At 35.4% G+C, this 16910-nt stretch overlaps 1 protein-coding gene across 1 annotated transcript; it reads left to right on the plus strand.

The window, feature by feature from the left end:
- The first annotated feature begins 381 nt into the window (after positions 1 to 381).
- Positions 382 to 16812, plus strand: LOC141760098 (myelin-associated glycoprotein-like). The gene is made up of 7 exons (XM_074622749.1): positions 382 to 424; positions 627 to 1010; positions 1323 to 1628; positions 1723 to 1977; positions 2167 to 2251; positions 2543 to 2573; positions 16573 to 16812. Exons 1-7 carry the CDS (start codon positions 382 to 384, stop codon positions 16810 to 16812), a joined length of 1344 nt encoding a protein of 447 aa, XP_074478850.1.
- The last annotated feature ends 98 nt before the right edge of the window (positions 16813 to 16910 follow it).

Below are 16910 nucleotides of genomic sequence, written 5' to 3' on the forward strand. Positions count from 1 at the left end.
AACTAATTGTTTCTTCGTTTTAGCTGCAGGTTCCTTTGGTAAGATAACATGTTACTGCTTTTATGTTTAACTCTGAGAGTTTCCTTTTATTTTGCTACTTTTCATAAACTCTACTTTTATTTATTGGGTTTTGTTTTAGCAGAAACATCATAAACTCACACTGGATCATTTTATATTTAAACTGTTTTTAACTCTGCAGAGATTATTGATCACTAATATAACACAGTAACATCTGATTGTACACGGAGAGTTCCTGGTTTGAATGTATTAATTTGAGGTGGCTTTAAAATAACATGAATGCTTCGTTTAAAAGATATTTTATGAAAAATAACTTTTTGTCAAATCCAGGTGATGAGTGTCATTTCAGTCCAGTCTGTGAAAATGGTGACAGCCATCGCGGTACTGAGCGTCTTCTTAGTTTCAGGTGAGCTGTTTGTTCAGTCACTTTTATTTGGAGACGTTACTTTTTCCAACTGTTCATGCTCTGTCTGCAAAGTGAAATGTTTCATACTGACATTGTTAAAAAGACCAAACATGTTGCTGCTGAATTACAGTTTGTGCATCATGAACTTTCTCTTCATGCACATTTTGCTTCACAATTTGTTCATCACGAGTCTGTTTCACAGGTGCTTTGGCTTTTTGTCCTGAAACACCATCCCTATTCATCACTACACCAAAGCAGATGGAAGCACTGAGTGGATCTTGTCTGCAGATCCCATGTAACTTTACAGTTAAACCAGGAGAGGCATTCAACAGCAAAAGACCAACCATCGGAGTGTGGATGAAAAATACCACAGATTTTGCTAAAAATCCACATAATGTGATTTTCAACAGTAGCAGGATGGATAATATCTATCCAATGAGTCTTACTGGAGACCTGAGTCAGAAAAACTGCACCACTTTATTTTCCAGTGTAAACACAAGTTACACAGACAAGTACTACTTCAGAATTGAGAACGAACCATTCAGGGCAACAGCTGAATGTGATCCTCTTCAAATAACAGTCAAAGGTAAGAGAGTTTTGTTTTTTTATCAGTCAGTCTATAACGTTATTGTTTAGAATAAAAAGTGAAAGTTGAATCTTTTTTATTTTGGAGGTTTTTCACTTTGCCATGAATTTAAATTCTGATTAAACACTGATTCTGTTGTTACAGTTTGACATTAAAATGGTCACATTTTGGGGATATTAAAAAGCAAACCTTAGACACTTTATGCATTTTCAATACAAGATCATCACCTTCTGTGACAGCTTTCGCAAAAGTGTTCTTATCTATCATAATCTATTTTTCATTGTACAATCTCTGTTTGATTTGAAACTCCAGATTCTCCTCCGAGGCCCAGCATTGAGATCTCAGGTGATCTGAAGGAGAAGCAGTCTGTCACTATAACCTGCTCAGCTTTCACTCCCTGTCCACACTCCCCTCCTGAACTCACCTGGACTCTCCAACAAGACCCTCACAACAAAATAGAGGAAAACACAGATCAAACCTTCACAACTAAAATCCAGAAGACCTTCTCTCTGTCAGACGAACATGATGGATTCATCATCACCTGTTCAGCAAGATATCCTGTAAATGAAGGAAAAGACGTCAAGACAGCAGAGGAGAGAACGACGCTCAGTGTTTCATGTAAGATAATAAGTGTTTGTTATTAGATTCTGTCAGCACATGATGATTCATGGGATGATTTTAATGAATACAGTGATTCTCACATTTTCCTCAGATGCTCCCAAGAACACCTCAGTGTCCATCAGTCCATCAGGTTTGGTGTCAGCAGGTAGCCTGGTGACCCTGACCTGCTCCAGCAGAGCCAAGCCTCCTGTCAGCTTCACCTGGTTCAAGACCAGCAAAGGCGGACCTGTCAATGTATCTGAAGGAGACTTTTTCAAGGTGACCTCCGTGGCAGATATAGAAGGTTATTACTGTGTGGCCACAAATGATCTCGGTAATCAGACGTCATCACGGATTAATATTGCAGGTAAATATAGAACTGAACTGAATCTGTTTAATTTAATCTGCGCTCCTCTGTTTTCTGTTTTTCACTTGTTTTGTTTTAGTTTTTTTTTATGAAATTACCTTATACAAATAATGTTTACACCTGTATTGTTACATGTCTACATTTAAACTGTTTTCTTTTAGTCACTTGGTTTTGTGTTTCTATGAACAGAGAGCTCTGTCAGCTCGCTACAGTGGGGTTCAGCTCTTGGAGGGATCCTTGTCATCATACTCATCTGCCTTGCTATCTGTGTTTGGTAAGTAAATGAATTAAATTTATTCGCTTTCTGGCAATAATGGTTTAACTAAACCTATGTTGGTAACCCTGACGGCATGGATGAGTATGTGATCTGTCAGTTTTGCTCATTTCTGCACCTGTTCTGCGACTTGACAAAACCTTAGTTTCAATCTTGATTTTCTTTCCACTGATGCACATTCAATATTGTCTGTCTCCCATCAGTCCTTACTCTCTATTGGCAGCACACTATTTATTTAACCTGAAACAGACAGTACAATAATTATTCTGACAGCTCTCTCATGTCTTCCAGGTGGTTTAAGTCGAAACGTCCACAAACTCAGGTGAATATTAAACTTCATTGTACAGTGTGTGTTGTGAATATTTTAAATCTGCTCACAGTGACTATGTCGAAAGCATCTGTCTTAATACTAAGTTGACAATCTTTGAGAGGTTAAATATTAAGAAGTACAACAAATGTGACAAAACAACCTGTTAGCAACATGCTGTTATTTGGAAACTGTAAGAAATCTAAACTTTTTTAAGTTTAGATCTGAAAATGGCTAAAGTTGGAGCACCCTGTCATGCAATGAGAATTTCAACAAATATAACAAAAAATGTATTTGAACAACACTATCAATCCTACCTTTAAGTGCTATTCAATAACTATGTAAACTGGGAAGATTAAAAATTTAATTTCACAAAAATAACGAAATATATATCAAATTACCAAAGGTTATGACATTAGCCTAATTAAATAAAACCAAAATAACTTCAGTTTTGTTAGCATAACCTTAATTGTTATTTCCCACTCATTTTAATCTGTAGGAATACTCTCTGAAACACACATTCTCCAAGTCTGCTAAAGTCATACATACATTTACGAAGGTCTGGTAGTTAGTACATTAGGAATGACTTGCTCTTGCCTTTAGTCTATATTTTTTAAAGGAAGATGAAATGTTGAAGCGGTTAAGAAACAGGAACATTACCCGCCTCCGCCCACCCCGCCCATGTAAGTGAGAAAAAATAGACAAACCATTAGTGTAGCCTACTCTTCTTCATAGTTTTCTATGGTCATCCTTTTGTACAATTGCATTGATAAGTATATGAATACAAAATGTTTGCCTTTAGTCTTTATAATGTAACCTGAGCGATAACTTTGAGTCTTTCCTCCTTGTTGCAAAATCAACTTTCTTATCTTGATTTAAATGAAGGAAATAAGTTTTCATCCATATTATTTACTTGGATCTGGAAGTTATTTGGATAGCTATGAGTAGTATAGGACTGGTGCATTTGCGCGTGCATGTGAAATGCGCGTGCACGTGAGCGTGCGCGTGCGCGCGTGCGTGTGTGTGTGTGTGTGTGAATACAGGTGAACCCTTGGTGACCCTGGTGACCTTTTTGTAACCCTAGGGCTGATGTTAATTATTGGTAGTTGTCCAAAGGTGTCTGCTGTAGGTGTTATCAGTTGCTCCACAAAAAAAAAAGAAGACCCCATCCTGTGGATCCTGATGCAGATAAAAAATACAGTTGTATCCCTATATGTGAACTCCGTTGTATCCAAGAGTTGTCTTTTTATTACAGTATCATTAAAAGTTCAAACAAACCCCTGGTCCCTGTGACCAAAATGTTTTTGCTTTTTGATGTTGCCACAGAAGACCCATACTGTTGATCCTGAGTCAGATAAAAAAAAAAGTCGGTTGTATCCAAGATGTTATCAGTTGCTCCGTAAACAAAAGAAGACCCCCTCCTGTGGATACTGCTTCAGTGAACAAAACACAGTTGTATCCCTATATGTGAACTCCGTTGTATCCAAGAGGTGTCTTTTTTATTACAGTGCCCATAAAAGATCAAGCAAACCCTAGTGTGCTGTGGTCAAAAATGTTTATGGCTTTTGATGATGTGGTGGTTGGTACTGTTTGCAGGCTATATCAGCATGGATCCTGTAACCATATGTTTGTTTGTGAGAGGGTGTATGGATTAGCGTTGTTCGTAGTCGATATTAACATGTATCCAGGACAAATGGTGTGAGAAGGGAAGTATGTCATCTCCTTCATGTCATCTCCTAAAATTCTTTATGAGATGTATCTGTGAGAGGGGGTGGGGTATGGGGTGGTATTGTTTGTAATAGATATCAGCATGTATCCAGGGACAAATGGGGTGGATGTGAGCGGGATGGGGGTCATCTCTTGTATGCCATCTCCTAAAATTCTTTAGGAGATGTATCTGTGCTGTAATGATTTGTTAACATTTAAATTGGTAGATGTGTGTTAGTACACCACTAATTTTGCTTGTAGTCATCTCCCAAAAAAAAAAAGCGGTGCAATGTCGGTAGAGTTACAATATAGTGGGTTTTTAAAAAAAAAAAAAAAAATGTATGTAGTGTGAATGGGGCAACCTCAAAGCCTGTCAACCATGCGTATTCATGAGATGTCACTAGCTCCATCTTTTACCTACACTTTGTGTATATAGTCAGCATTCAGCTGAGGTCGTGTTTACCAAACTTCACAACTTTTGAAGAGGACGCTTTTCCTAACGCCACTCTTGCATTTTGCACATTAGGTACAGTGTTCTTTTCTTTGGATGCTTCATTTTTGGCGTCTGTGAACATAGAGCTGATGTGACTTGCCAAAAAGCCCCAGTTTTGTCTCATCTGTCCAAAAGACATTCTCCAAGAAGCTTTGTGGCTTGTCAATATGCATTTTGGCATATTCCAGTCTCACTTTTTTATGATTTGGTGTCCTCCGGGGTTGTCTGCCATTAAGTCCACTTTGGCTCAAACAGGAGAAAATGGCTCAGGGACTACTACTAAAACACTATGAATACTATAGAACTAACTAGCATTGTTAGAAAAATAATTATTAATGGGACAAATTTCTTGGGTATTTTAGCATGCGATCAACTGCCTAAACACATCAGGCTGCTTGGAGATGGTCTTATAGCTTTTACCTTTAACATGCTTGTCTATAATTTTCTTTCTAATCTCCTGAGACAACTCTCTCCTTAGCTTTCTGTGGTCCATGTTCAGTGTGGTACACACCATGATACCAATGTTTAATGTGTCCCTATGGTCAAATTATTTTCAATCTTTTCTAGGGGTACCATCATTTTTGTCCAGGCCAGCTTCATTAGTTTGTTTTTTTAAATGATTCTGAACCAAAATTCAAAAACATTAGCTGATTTTCATTAGTTCATTTTCAACAAATTTTTATTTATTATTACTTTTTGTCAGTTTCAAGTTATTTCAGTGACCATTGTTTTTTTTTATTCTTTCTTTAACGGAAGGGTACCAACAATTTTGACTATGTGTGTAGATACACACACACACACACACACATACAGTATATACATATGTCTATATCCACACCCGCTTACATATAGATATCCACTTAGACACATCCAATGTTTAATGTGCCCCTATGGTCAAATTATTTTCAATCTTTTCTAGGGGTACCATCATTTTTGTCCAGGCCAGCTTCATTAGTTTGTTTTTTAAATGATTCTGAACCAAAATTCAAAAACATTAGCTGATTTTCATTAGTTCATTTTCAATAAATTTTTATTATTACTTTTTGTCAGTTTCAAGTTATTTCAGTGACCATTGTTTTTTTTTATTCTTTCTTTAACGGAAGGGTACCAACAATTTTGACTATGTGTGTAGATACACACACACACACATACAGTATATACATATGTTTATATCCACACCCGCTTACATATAGATATCCACTTAGACACATTCGCTTACACAGTTATCTATTCTATTTTACAGACAAAAAAAAAAAAAAAAAAAAAAGGACATATTTACATCCCTTTAGTTGACCTTTTTGTCGACATTACTTATTAATTAATTTTGTTTAACTCCAATCCTCACCCTGACTCAAAGTAGCCCACCCATGATCAAAAATGATATTCTGTTCTTTTATTTCTATTAACATCCCTCTCAAGAACCCACTGATGTTTCAAAAACATTTTGAAATGTTCAGTGTTTAACTGTTGTCTTTTTATAGCTTTAAATATAAATGCTTTCCCCATCGTAATGATGATGTTGTTCAGGTCTTTTCCTTTTTTTTTCATCACCCCTTAAATCACCAAACATTATAGATAAAGGACAACTATAGAAATTTGATTTGTAGACTGAGATCCACTTTTTTCAACGTTAATCCAAAATAATGCAACTTCCTTACAATACCAAAAATAAATGAATGTCTGACTCCTCTTCCTCCTCACACAATCTACATATGTCACATTGTTGGATGCCCCATTTTTATTTATTTTTTTAGCATTCTCTTAGTAGGCAAGAATTTGTAGATTAGTTTTAGTTGTAAAATTCTAATGGAGACATCAAAAGAAGTTGTGTAAATACATGCATATACTTTCCTCCATGGGATACATTTGTCTAACAAATACCCCCATTTTTGACTGGATAGCTACTGGTGTAGCAGAAATGTGTTTAAGTTGCATGTATAACTGATATATTTTCTTGTTTATTTTTGTCTTATTCATCCATGTTGTGTCCTTAATGTAGGGGTAACATGCCACTTGTTTTGTACATAATAATAGCTTCCTTTTCCAGATCTGAGGTATAGCTGCACAGAGTTGATTAAATGTAAAAAGGTCACAAACATTACCGTATACTATTTTAAATTCATCATAAGTCTTGATTTCGCCCCCACTATTCAAGAGGTCGTTTATAAATAATATTCCTTTTTTCAAACATTGATTCAATAAAGATACGGTGATCATTAATCAAAATATTTCTATTATACCACAACACTTGGCTCTGGATTTCATAACTTCACTCTGGTTGATGATATTGGTATTGAAACCAACTGACTATGGCCTATTCCAAAAAGCCGGATAAGTATGGAAATGACTTTCTCTTTAATATAGTGAACTGAAAAGCAGTTAACTGGAGGTAAGGATAGAGTTCTTTGTGGAACAGAGGATGAGCAGACCTCAATCATTTTGCTGAAAACCACTGCGGATTTAAGATACATTTTGGTATAAGGGATGCTTTTAGTGCAAAGTTGAGTGCCTTAAGGTTTAACAATTTAAGTCCACAGTGTTTGTAATCATTATACAGATAAGCTCTTTTAATTTTGTCAGGCTTCCAACCCCATATGAAATCGAACACATTTTGCTCATATTTTTTAAACAGCTCCTCTCCTGGGGAAGGTAATGACATGAGGATATAGATAAACTGAGGAATCACTAAGGAATTTATCACGGTTATTTTTTTCCGTATAAAGTTAAGTTAGTCATTCCCCAAACTTTTTAATTTTCTGTCTACTGTATGTAGCTTTCTATCAAAGTTTTCCTTTGTGATAAGTTCCATGTCTTTAGGGATATGTATACCAATGACATCTATTGGGCCATCTGACCATTTTAGTGGGCAGATTACTATAGATATTAAAATTTGTACCTTTCAGAGATCCAATTCGCAGCACAGTACATTTATCATAGTTAGGTTTTAGTCCGGAAATTACTGAGAAGTTATTCAACTCTTTAACCAAAGCAGTAAAGGATGCAACATTTGGTTGATTTTGAAAGTTTACATCGTCCGCATACATTGATATTTTTGATTCCAAACTATTTATTCTCAAACCTTCTATGTTGTTATTCATTCTTACTTTTTGTGCTAAGATTTCTATAGCTATAATAAATAGATACGTAGACAGTGGACATCCTTCTTTCAATCTTCTATATTGCTTAATTGTTTCAGAAAAAAAACATTGTTTATTATTTTACACTTTGGATTACTATACATTACTTTTTATCCAACTAATTAATGAGTCTCCAAAGTTAAAATATTCTAAACATTTATAAATAAAATCCAAACGTACTTTATCGAAAGCTTTCTCAAAGGCAGCAAAAAAAAAAAAAAAAAAAAAAAAATGAAAGCAGGGGTTTTTGTTGAGTCATAATATTCAATTATTTCAATTATTTGTCTAATACTGTCACCGATAGATCGACACTGTAAGAAGCCACACTGATCTGGATGAATAATATTGGGCAGTACTAGTTTTAATCTGTTTGCAAGACATTTGGCTAATATTTTAGCATCGTTACATTGTAGTGTGATTGGCCTCCAATTCTTTAGAGTAGTGGGATCTTTATACCTTCCACCTGAATCTTGTTTCAATAATAGTGAGATTAAACCTTCCTGTCGAGTTTCTGTAAGTTGTTTTTTGCTATATGACCAGTTGAAGGTGTTCAGCAAAGGTGTTTTAACAGACTCATAGAAGGTTTGATAAAAGTTTACAGGTATGCCATCGGCTCCTGGACTTTTTACCTTTTTCAAAGGAGTTAATAGCTGGATGTAATTCCATCCAGCGTAATAAGTCCCTCACAAGATTTTTTTCTTTCTCTGTTAACTTTACGGTATTATCGTCTTGAGAATTGGGGATAGTATTTTGAGGCAATAAATCCTCTGGTGGGCTCTGAAAGGAGTACAATTTTGAAAAAATAATTATGTTGTACCAGCAAAATTTCCCTTGGTTTTTTCAATGATTTTATTTCCTACTACAAGCTTCAAAACATTTTTCTTTACAGTGTTTTTATACTGCAGATTTAAAAAATATTTGGTTGATCTCTCCCGATTTTTTCCAGCCATTCTATTCTATTTCTCAAATATGATACGTTGGCTTTCTCTGCACATAGTCTTTCTAACTCTCTTTCCTTGTGCTCAAGATTGTCCAGTAGAGCTTGTGACACATTTGTATTATTGTCTACCCGTTCTGTTAAATCTTCTATCTCAGCTATCAATATTTTTTTCTGTCTCCAAACGATTTTTAATTTTCCTTGAGCTGTATTGAATGCAGTGCCCCCTTAAGGTGTATTTTAAAAGCATCCCATATAATCAAAGGATCCGCTGTATCATTATTCACTACAAAGAAATCTTTTATGAATTTGTTTGTTGTATCTATAAACTCTTTATCCTTCAATAGCTTCTGATTTAATTTCCAGTATCCTGGACCACTATGAATCGTTGTGGTACAAATGCTCAAGGTTATAAGATGATGATCTGACCTAAATCTCTCTTTAATCTCGACTTTATTCATTTTTGGAGTCAAAGAAAATGATGTTAAGAAATAATCTATTCTGCTAGCCTGATTTCCTCGTCTCCATGTATATCTTGTTTGCTTTGGATTTTGCAATCGCCATATGTCAATTAAATCTAGTGAGGTCATGAGGCCGGAAATAGCATTATATGCTCTAGAATGATAATTCTTAGTTTGTATGCCTTTTCGATCCAGATCTACATCCAACACAGTGTTGTAGTCTCCTGTCATTATCAAATTTTTTATCATGTAGTTTTTCTTTTCTTGCAACATGTTGAATATATCTTGAAAGAAGAGTGGATCATCAGAATTAGGTGCATACAGATTTACTAATACAAATTCTAGGCTATCCACCAATATATCTTGTATAATATATCTACCTGCTTGATGTATTATTGTATCTTTGACCACAATATCTACTTCCTTTTTTTATACATTATCATTACAACTTTAGAATTTGAGCATCCGTGTGAAAAGTATATGTTATCCCCTCCACTCTGTTTTCCATTTAATCGCATACAGTTGGGTAGAGTGAGTCTCTTGTAAACAAAATATATCATAGTTTTTATCCGTAAGCCAACTAATAAAGTGTCCCCTTTTCTTCCTATCAGCTAAACCGTTACAGTTGAAGCTTGATATTACTAACTTAGACATATTTGATCTTCAGTGGATTCTATACTTTCAGGATTCTTGAAATAAAAAAATGATGATCTTTTGTTCTTAGTTTTGCGCTCATAAATTGGGATTGGATGTTTTGTTATAGTAAAATGTTTCTCTTAGACGCTATTTAAAAAGGGAGAGAAATATGACAATAGAAAATATATCATCAGAGGATGGAAGAAACAGGAAATACGTGAAGGTGGGAAGTTGGGTTGGTATGGTGTGTCCAGGAATGGGCAATGAGAAGAGGGGAGAGGGGAATAGCTTAGTGTAGCAAAGCAAATTGCATTATTTGAACCACCTTCAATTACTGTAAGACAATCAGACTTACGGTGCCCCTTTTATAATTAAGCAAGGCGAGCTCAGGCTGAGCATCCCAATCTTACGTCAGTTTACTCGAGGGATCCAAATATGATCCTGTGTTATATGCTTCTGTTTTTGTATTTTATTTTTTAAATTTACTTTATTATATTACCTTAATTGTTTTTGCCTTTTGTATGTTTTCTTTTTTTTCAGCCCCTTCCCGTTGTTTTGGTGTCACTATTATTATTTCCATCCTTTTTTTTTCAAACAAGATATACATGGAGACGAGGAAATCAGGCTAGCAGAATAGATTATTTCTTAACATCATTTTCTTTGACTCCAAAAATGAATAAAGTCGAGATTAAAGAGAGATTTAGGTCAGATCATCATCTTATAACCTTGAGCATTTGTACCACAACGATTCATAGTGGTCCAGGATACTGGAAATTAAATCAGAAGCTATTGAAGGATAAAGAGTTTATAGATACAACAAACAAATTCATAAAAGATTTCTTTGTAGTGAATAATGATACAGCGGATCCTTTGATTATATGGGATGCTTTTAAAATACACCTTAAGGGGGCACTGCATTCAATACAGCTCAAGGAAAATTAAAAATCGTTTGGAGACAGAAAAAAATATTGATAGCTGAGATAGAAGATTTAACAGAACGGGTAGACAATAATACAAATGTGTCACAAGCTCTACTGGACAATCTTGAGCACAAGGAAAGAGAGTTAGAAAGACTATGTGCAGAGAAAGCCAACGTATCATATTTGAGAAATAGAATAGAATGGCTGGAAAAAATCGGGAGAGATCAACCAAATATTTTTTAAATCTGCAGTATAAAAACACTGTAAAGAAAAATGTTTTGAAGCTTGTAGTAGGAAATAAAATCATTGAAAAAACCAAGGGAAATTTTGCAGGTACAACATAATTATTTTTTCAAAATTGTACTCCTTTCAGAGCCCACCAGAGGATTTATTGCCTCAAAATACTAGCCCCAATTCTCAAGACGATAATACCGTAAAGTTTACAGAGAAAGAAAAAAATCTTGTGAGGGACTTATTACGCTGGATGGAATTACATCCAGCTATTAACTCCTTTGAAAAAGGTAAAAAGTCCAGGAGCCGATGGCATACCTGTAAACTTTTATCAAACCTTCTATGAGTCTGTTAAAACACCTTTGCTGAACACCTTCAACTGGTCATATAGCAAAAAACAACTTACAGAAACTCAACAGGAAGGTTTAATCTCACTATTATTGAAACAAGATTCAGGTGGAAGGTATAAAGATCCCACTACTCTAAAGAATTGGAGGCCAATCACACTACAATGTAACGATGCTAAAATATTAGCCAAATGTCTTGCAAACAGATTAAAACTAGTACTGCCCAATATTATTCATCCAGATCAGTGTGGCTTCTTACAGTGTCGATCTATCGGTGACAGTATTAGACAAATAATTGAAATAATTGAATATTATGACTCAACAAAAACCCCTGCTTTCATTTTTTTTTTTTTTTTTTTTTTTTTGCTGCCTTTGAGAAAGCTTTCGATAAAGTACGTTTGGATTTTATTTATAAATGTTTAGAATATTTTAACTTTGGAGACTCATTAATTAGTTGGATAAAAAGTAATGTATAGTAATCCAAAGTGTAAAATAATAAACAATGTTTTTTTTTTCTGAAACAATTAAGCCAATATAGAAGATTGAAAGAAGGATGTCCACTGTCTGCGTATCTATTTATTATAGCTATAGAAATCTTAGCACAAAAAGTAAGAATGAATAACAACATAGAAGGTTTGAGAATAAATAGTTTGGAATCAAAAATATCAATGTATGCGGACGATGTAAACTTTCAAAATCAACCAAATGTTGCATCCTTTACTGCTTTGGTTAAAGAGTTGAATAACTTCTCAGTAATTTCCGGACTAAAACCTAACTATGATAAATGTACTGTGCTGCGAATTGGATCTCTGAAAGGTACAAATTTTAATATCTATAGTAATCTGCCCACTAAAATGGTCAGATGGCCCAATAGATGTCATTGGTATACATATCCCTAAAGACATGGACCTTATCACGAAGGAAAACTTTGATAGAAAGCTACATACATTAGACAGAAAATTAAAAAGTTTGGGGAATGACTAACTTAACTTTATACAGAAAAAAATAACCGTGATAAATTCCTTAGTGATTCCTCAGTTTATCTATATCCTCATGTCATTACCTACCCCAGGAGAGGAGCTGTTTAAAAAATATGAGCAAAATGTGTTCGATTTCATATGGGGTTGGAAGCCTGACAAAATTAAAAGAGCTTATCTGTATAATGATTACAAACACTGTGGACTTAAATTGTTAAACCTTAAGGCACTCAACTTTGCACTAAAAGCATCCCTTATATAGGATAGGCCATAGTCAGTTGGTTTCAATACCAATATCATCAACCAGAGTGAAGTTATGAAATCCAGAGCCAAGTGTTGTGGTATAATAGAAATATTTTGATTAATGATCACCGTATCTTTATTGAATCAATGTTTGAAAAAAGGAATATTATTTATAAATGACCTCTTGAATAGTGGGGCGAAATCAAGACTTATGATGAATTTAAAATAGTATACGGTAATGTTTGTGCCCTTTTTACATTTAATCAACTCTGTGCAGCTATACCTCAGATCTGGAAAAGGAAGCTATTATTATGTACAAAACAAATGGCATGTTACCCCTACATTAAGGACACAACATGGATGAATAAGACAAAAATAAACAAGAAAATATATCAGTTATACATGCAACTTAAACACATTTCTGCTACACCAGTAGCTATCCAGTCAAAAATGGGGGTATTTGTTAGACAAATGTATCCCATGGAGGAAAGTATATGCATGTATTTACACAACTTCTTTTGATGTCTCCATTAGAATTTTACAACTAAAACTAATCTACAAATTCTTGCCTACTAAGAGAATGCTAAAAAAATAAATAAAAATGGGGCATCCAACAATGTGACATATGTAGATTGTGTGAGGAGGAAGAGGAGTCAGACATTCATTTATTTTTGGTATTGTAAGGAAGTTGCATTATTTTGGATTAACGTTGAAAAAAGTGGATCTCAGTCTACAAATCAAATTTCTATAGTTGTCCTTTATCTATAATGTTTGGTGATTTAAGGGGTGATGAAAAAAAAAGGAAAAGACCTGAACAACATCATCATTACGATGGGGAAAGCATTTATATTTAAAGCTATAAAAAGACAACAGTTAAACACTGAACATTTCAAAATGTTTTTGAAACATCAGTGGGTTCTTGAGAGGGATGTTAATAGAAATAAAAGAACAGAATATCATTTTTGATCATGGGTGGGCTACTTTGAGTCAGGGTGAGGATTGGAGTTAAACAAAATTAATTAATAAGTAATGTCGACAAAAAGGTCAACTAAAGGGATGTAAATATGTCCTTTTTTTTTTTTTTTTTTTTTTTGTCTGTAAAATAGAATAGATAACTGTGTAAGCGAATGTGTCTAAGTGGATATCTATATGTAAGCGGGTGTGGATATAAACATATGTATATACTGTATGTGTGTGTGTGTGTATCTACACACATAGTCAAAATTGTTGGTACCCTTCCGTTAAAGAAAGAATAAAAAAAAACAATGGTCACTGAAATAACTTGAAACTGACAAAAAGTAATAATAAAAATTTATTGAAAATGAACTAATGAAAATCAGCTAATGTTTTTGAATTTTGGTTCAGAATCATTTAAAAAACAAACTAATGAAGCTGGCCTGGACAAAATGATGGTACCCCTAGAAAAGATTGAAAATAATTTGACCATAGGGGCACATTAAACATTGGATGTGTCTAAGTGGATATCTATATGTAAGCGGGTGTGGATATAGACATATGTATATACTGTATGTGTGTGTGTGTGTGTGTGTATCTACACACATAGTCAAAATTGTTGGTACCCTTCCGTTAAAGAAAGAATAAAAAAAAACAATGGTCACTGAAATAACTTGAAACTGACAAAAAGTAATAATAAATAAAAATTTGTTGAAAATTAACTAATGAAAATCAGCTAATGTTTTTGAATTTTGGTTCAGAATCATTTAAAAAACAAACTAATGAAGCTGGCCTGGACAAAAATGATGGTACCCCTAGAAAAGATTGAAAATAATTTGACCATAGGGACACATTAAACATTGGTATCATGGTGTGTACCACACTGAACATGGACCACAGAAAGCTAAGGAGAGAGTTGTCTCAGGAGATTAGAAAGAAAATTATAGACAAGCATGTTAAAGGTAAAAGCTATAAGACCATCTCCAAGCAGCCTGATGTGTTTAGGCAGTTGATCGCACGCTAAAATACCCAAGAAATTTGTCCCATTAATAATTATTTTTCTAACAATGCTAGTTAGTTCTATAGTATTCATAGTGTTTTAGTAGTAGTCCATGAGCCATTTTCTCCTGTTTGAGCCAAAGTGGACTTAATGGCAGACAACCCCGGAGGACACCAAATCATAAAAAAGTGAGACTGGAATATGCCAAAATGCATATTGACAAGCCACAAAGCTTCTTGGAGAATGTCTTTTGGACAGATGAGACAAAACTGGGGCTTTTTGGCAAGTCACATCAGCTCTATGTTCACAGACGCCAAAAATGAAGCATCCAAAGAAAAGAACACTGTACCTAATGTGCAAAATGCAAGAGTGGCGTTAGGAAAAGCGTCCTCTTCAAAAGTTGTGAAGTTTGGTAAACACGACCTCAGCTGAATGCTGACTATATACACAAAGTGTAGGTAAAAGATGGAGCTAGTGACATCTCATGAATACGCATGGTTGACAGGCCTTGAGGTTGCCCCATTCACACTACATACATTTTTTTTTTTTTTTTTAAAAACCCACTATATTGTAACTCTACCGACATTGCACCGCTTTTTTTTTTTGGGAGATGACTACAAGCAAAATTAGTGGTGTACTAACACACATCTACCAATTTAAATGTTAACAAATCATTACAGCACAGATACATCTCCTAAAGAATTTTAGGAGATGGCATACAAGAGATGACCCCCATCCCGCTCACATCCACCCCATTTGTCCCTGGATACATGCTGATATCTATTACAAACAATACCACCCCATACCCCACCCCCTCTCACAGATACATCTCATAAAGAATTTTAGGAGATGACATGAAGGAGATGACATACTTCCCTTCTCACACCATTTGTCCTGGATACATGTTAATATCGACTACGAACAACGCTAATCCATACACCCTCTCACAAACAAACATATGGTTACAGGATCCATGCTGATATAGCCTGCAAACAGTACCAACCACCACATCATCAAAAGCCATAAACATTTTTGACCACAGCACACTAGGGTTTGCTTGATCTTTTATGGGCACTGTAATAAAAAAGACACCTCTTGGATACAACGGAGTTCACATATAGGGATACAACTGTGTTTTGTTCACTGAAGCAGTATCCACAGGAGGGGGTCTTCTTTTGTTTACGGAGCAACTGATAACATCTTGGATACAACCGACTTTTTTTTTTATCTGACTCAGGATCAACAGTATGGGTCTTCTGTGGCAACATCAAAAAGCAAAAACATTTTGGTCACAGGGACCAGGGGTTTGTTTGAACTTTTAATGATACTGTAATAAAAAGACAACTCTTGGATACAACGGAGTTCACATATAGGGATACAACTGTATTTTTTATCTGCATCAGGATCCACAGGATGGGGTCTTCTTTTTTTTTTGTGGAGCAACTGATAACACCTACAGCAGACACCTTTGGACAACTACCAATAATTAACATCAGCCCTAGGGTTACAAAAAGGTCACCAGGGTCACCAAGGGTTCACCTGTATTCACACACACACACACGCACGCGCGCACGCACGCGCGCACACGCACGCTCACACGCACGCTCACGTGCACGCGCATTTCACATGCACGCGCAAATGCACCAGTCCTATACTACTGCTATGATAAGCAGTCTTTTTGTCTTTCATGATTTGGCCTAGTGGAAGCACACAGAGGTTGAATAATGGAGGCCCGAGAATCGAACCCTGGGGGACTCCACTCTCTGAATAATGATCACTAAGGGCGACAGCATGGCCCCTACCTTCAAGATATGGCCTGACTCTAGTGAGGGTTGTAATTTAGTATAATTTATCAGCCAGTCTAGAAGTACTTTACAACAATATTAAAGGTTGCACTGTAATCTAGGAGCATCAACTAATTTAACTTGAATCAGTATTCAGACGTATCATTTAGCACCTTTTTTCTCACAGAGTCAAAGAGGTGACGAGCTGACTCTTCAAATGCCAACCAGCAAAACAGAAGAAGACATCCATTATGGAGAGATCGACTTCTCCAAGCGGAGACCTGAACCGTCCTCGGCCTCGGAGCAGGACGGTGGACAGCAGCAGGATACGCTGTATGCACAGGTCAACGTGTCAGAGACAGTGAGCAGCTTAAGACAGGCTGCTGACGTCCCAGAGGATCTCTATGCTCAAGTGAAGAAAAAATGAGTGTTGTTTTGTGATCATGTTTGGGTGGTATTTGTAATATACCTTTATTTTTTACTTATACAAGAAGTTTTATATGTCAGTTAGTGTAGGAAAAGACA

Source organism: Sebastes fasciatus, chromosome 21 (genome assembly GCF_043250625.1).
Source record: "Sebastes fasciatus isolate fSebFas1 chromosome 21, fSebFas1.pri, whole genome shotgun sequence".
Classification (NCBI taxonomy): domain Eukaryota; kingdom Metazoa; phylum Chordata; class Actinopteri; order Perciformes; family Sebastidae; genus Sebastes; species Sebastes fasciatus.

Excerpts from the sequence above, each read along its gene's own strand:
- LOC141760098 (XM_074622749.1), top strand. The coding sequence starts at position 382 with ATGGTGACAGCCATCGCGGTACTGAGCGTCTTCTTAGTTTCAG. Across the intron at positions 1,011-1,322 it reads TCTTCAAATAACAGTCAAAG|ATTCTCCTCCGAGGCCCAGC; the intron begins GTAAGAGAGTTT and ends TTGAAACTCCAG. Across the intron at positions 2,574-16,572 it reads CGAAACGTCCACAAACTCAG|AGTCAAAGAGGTGACGAGCT; the intron begins GTGAATATTAAA and ends TTTTTCTCACAG.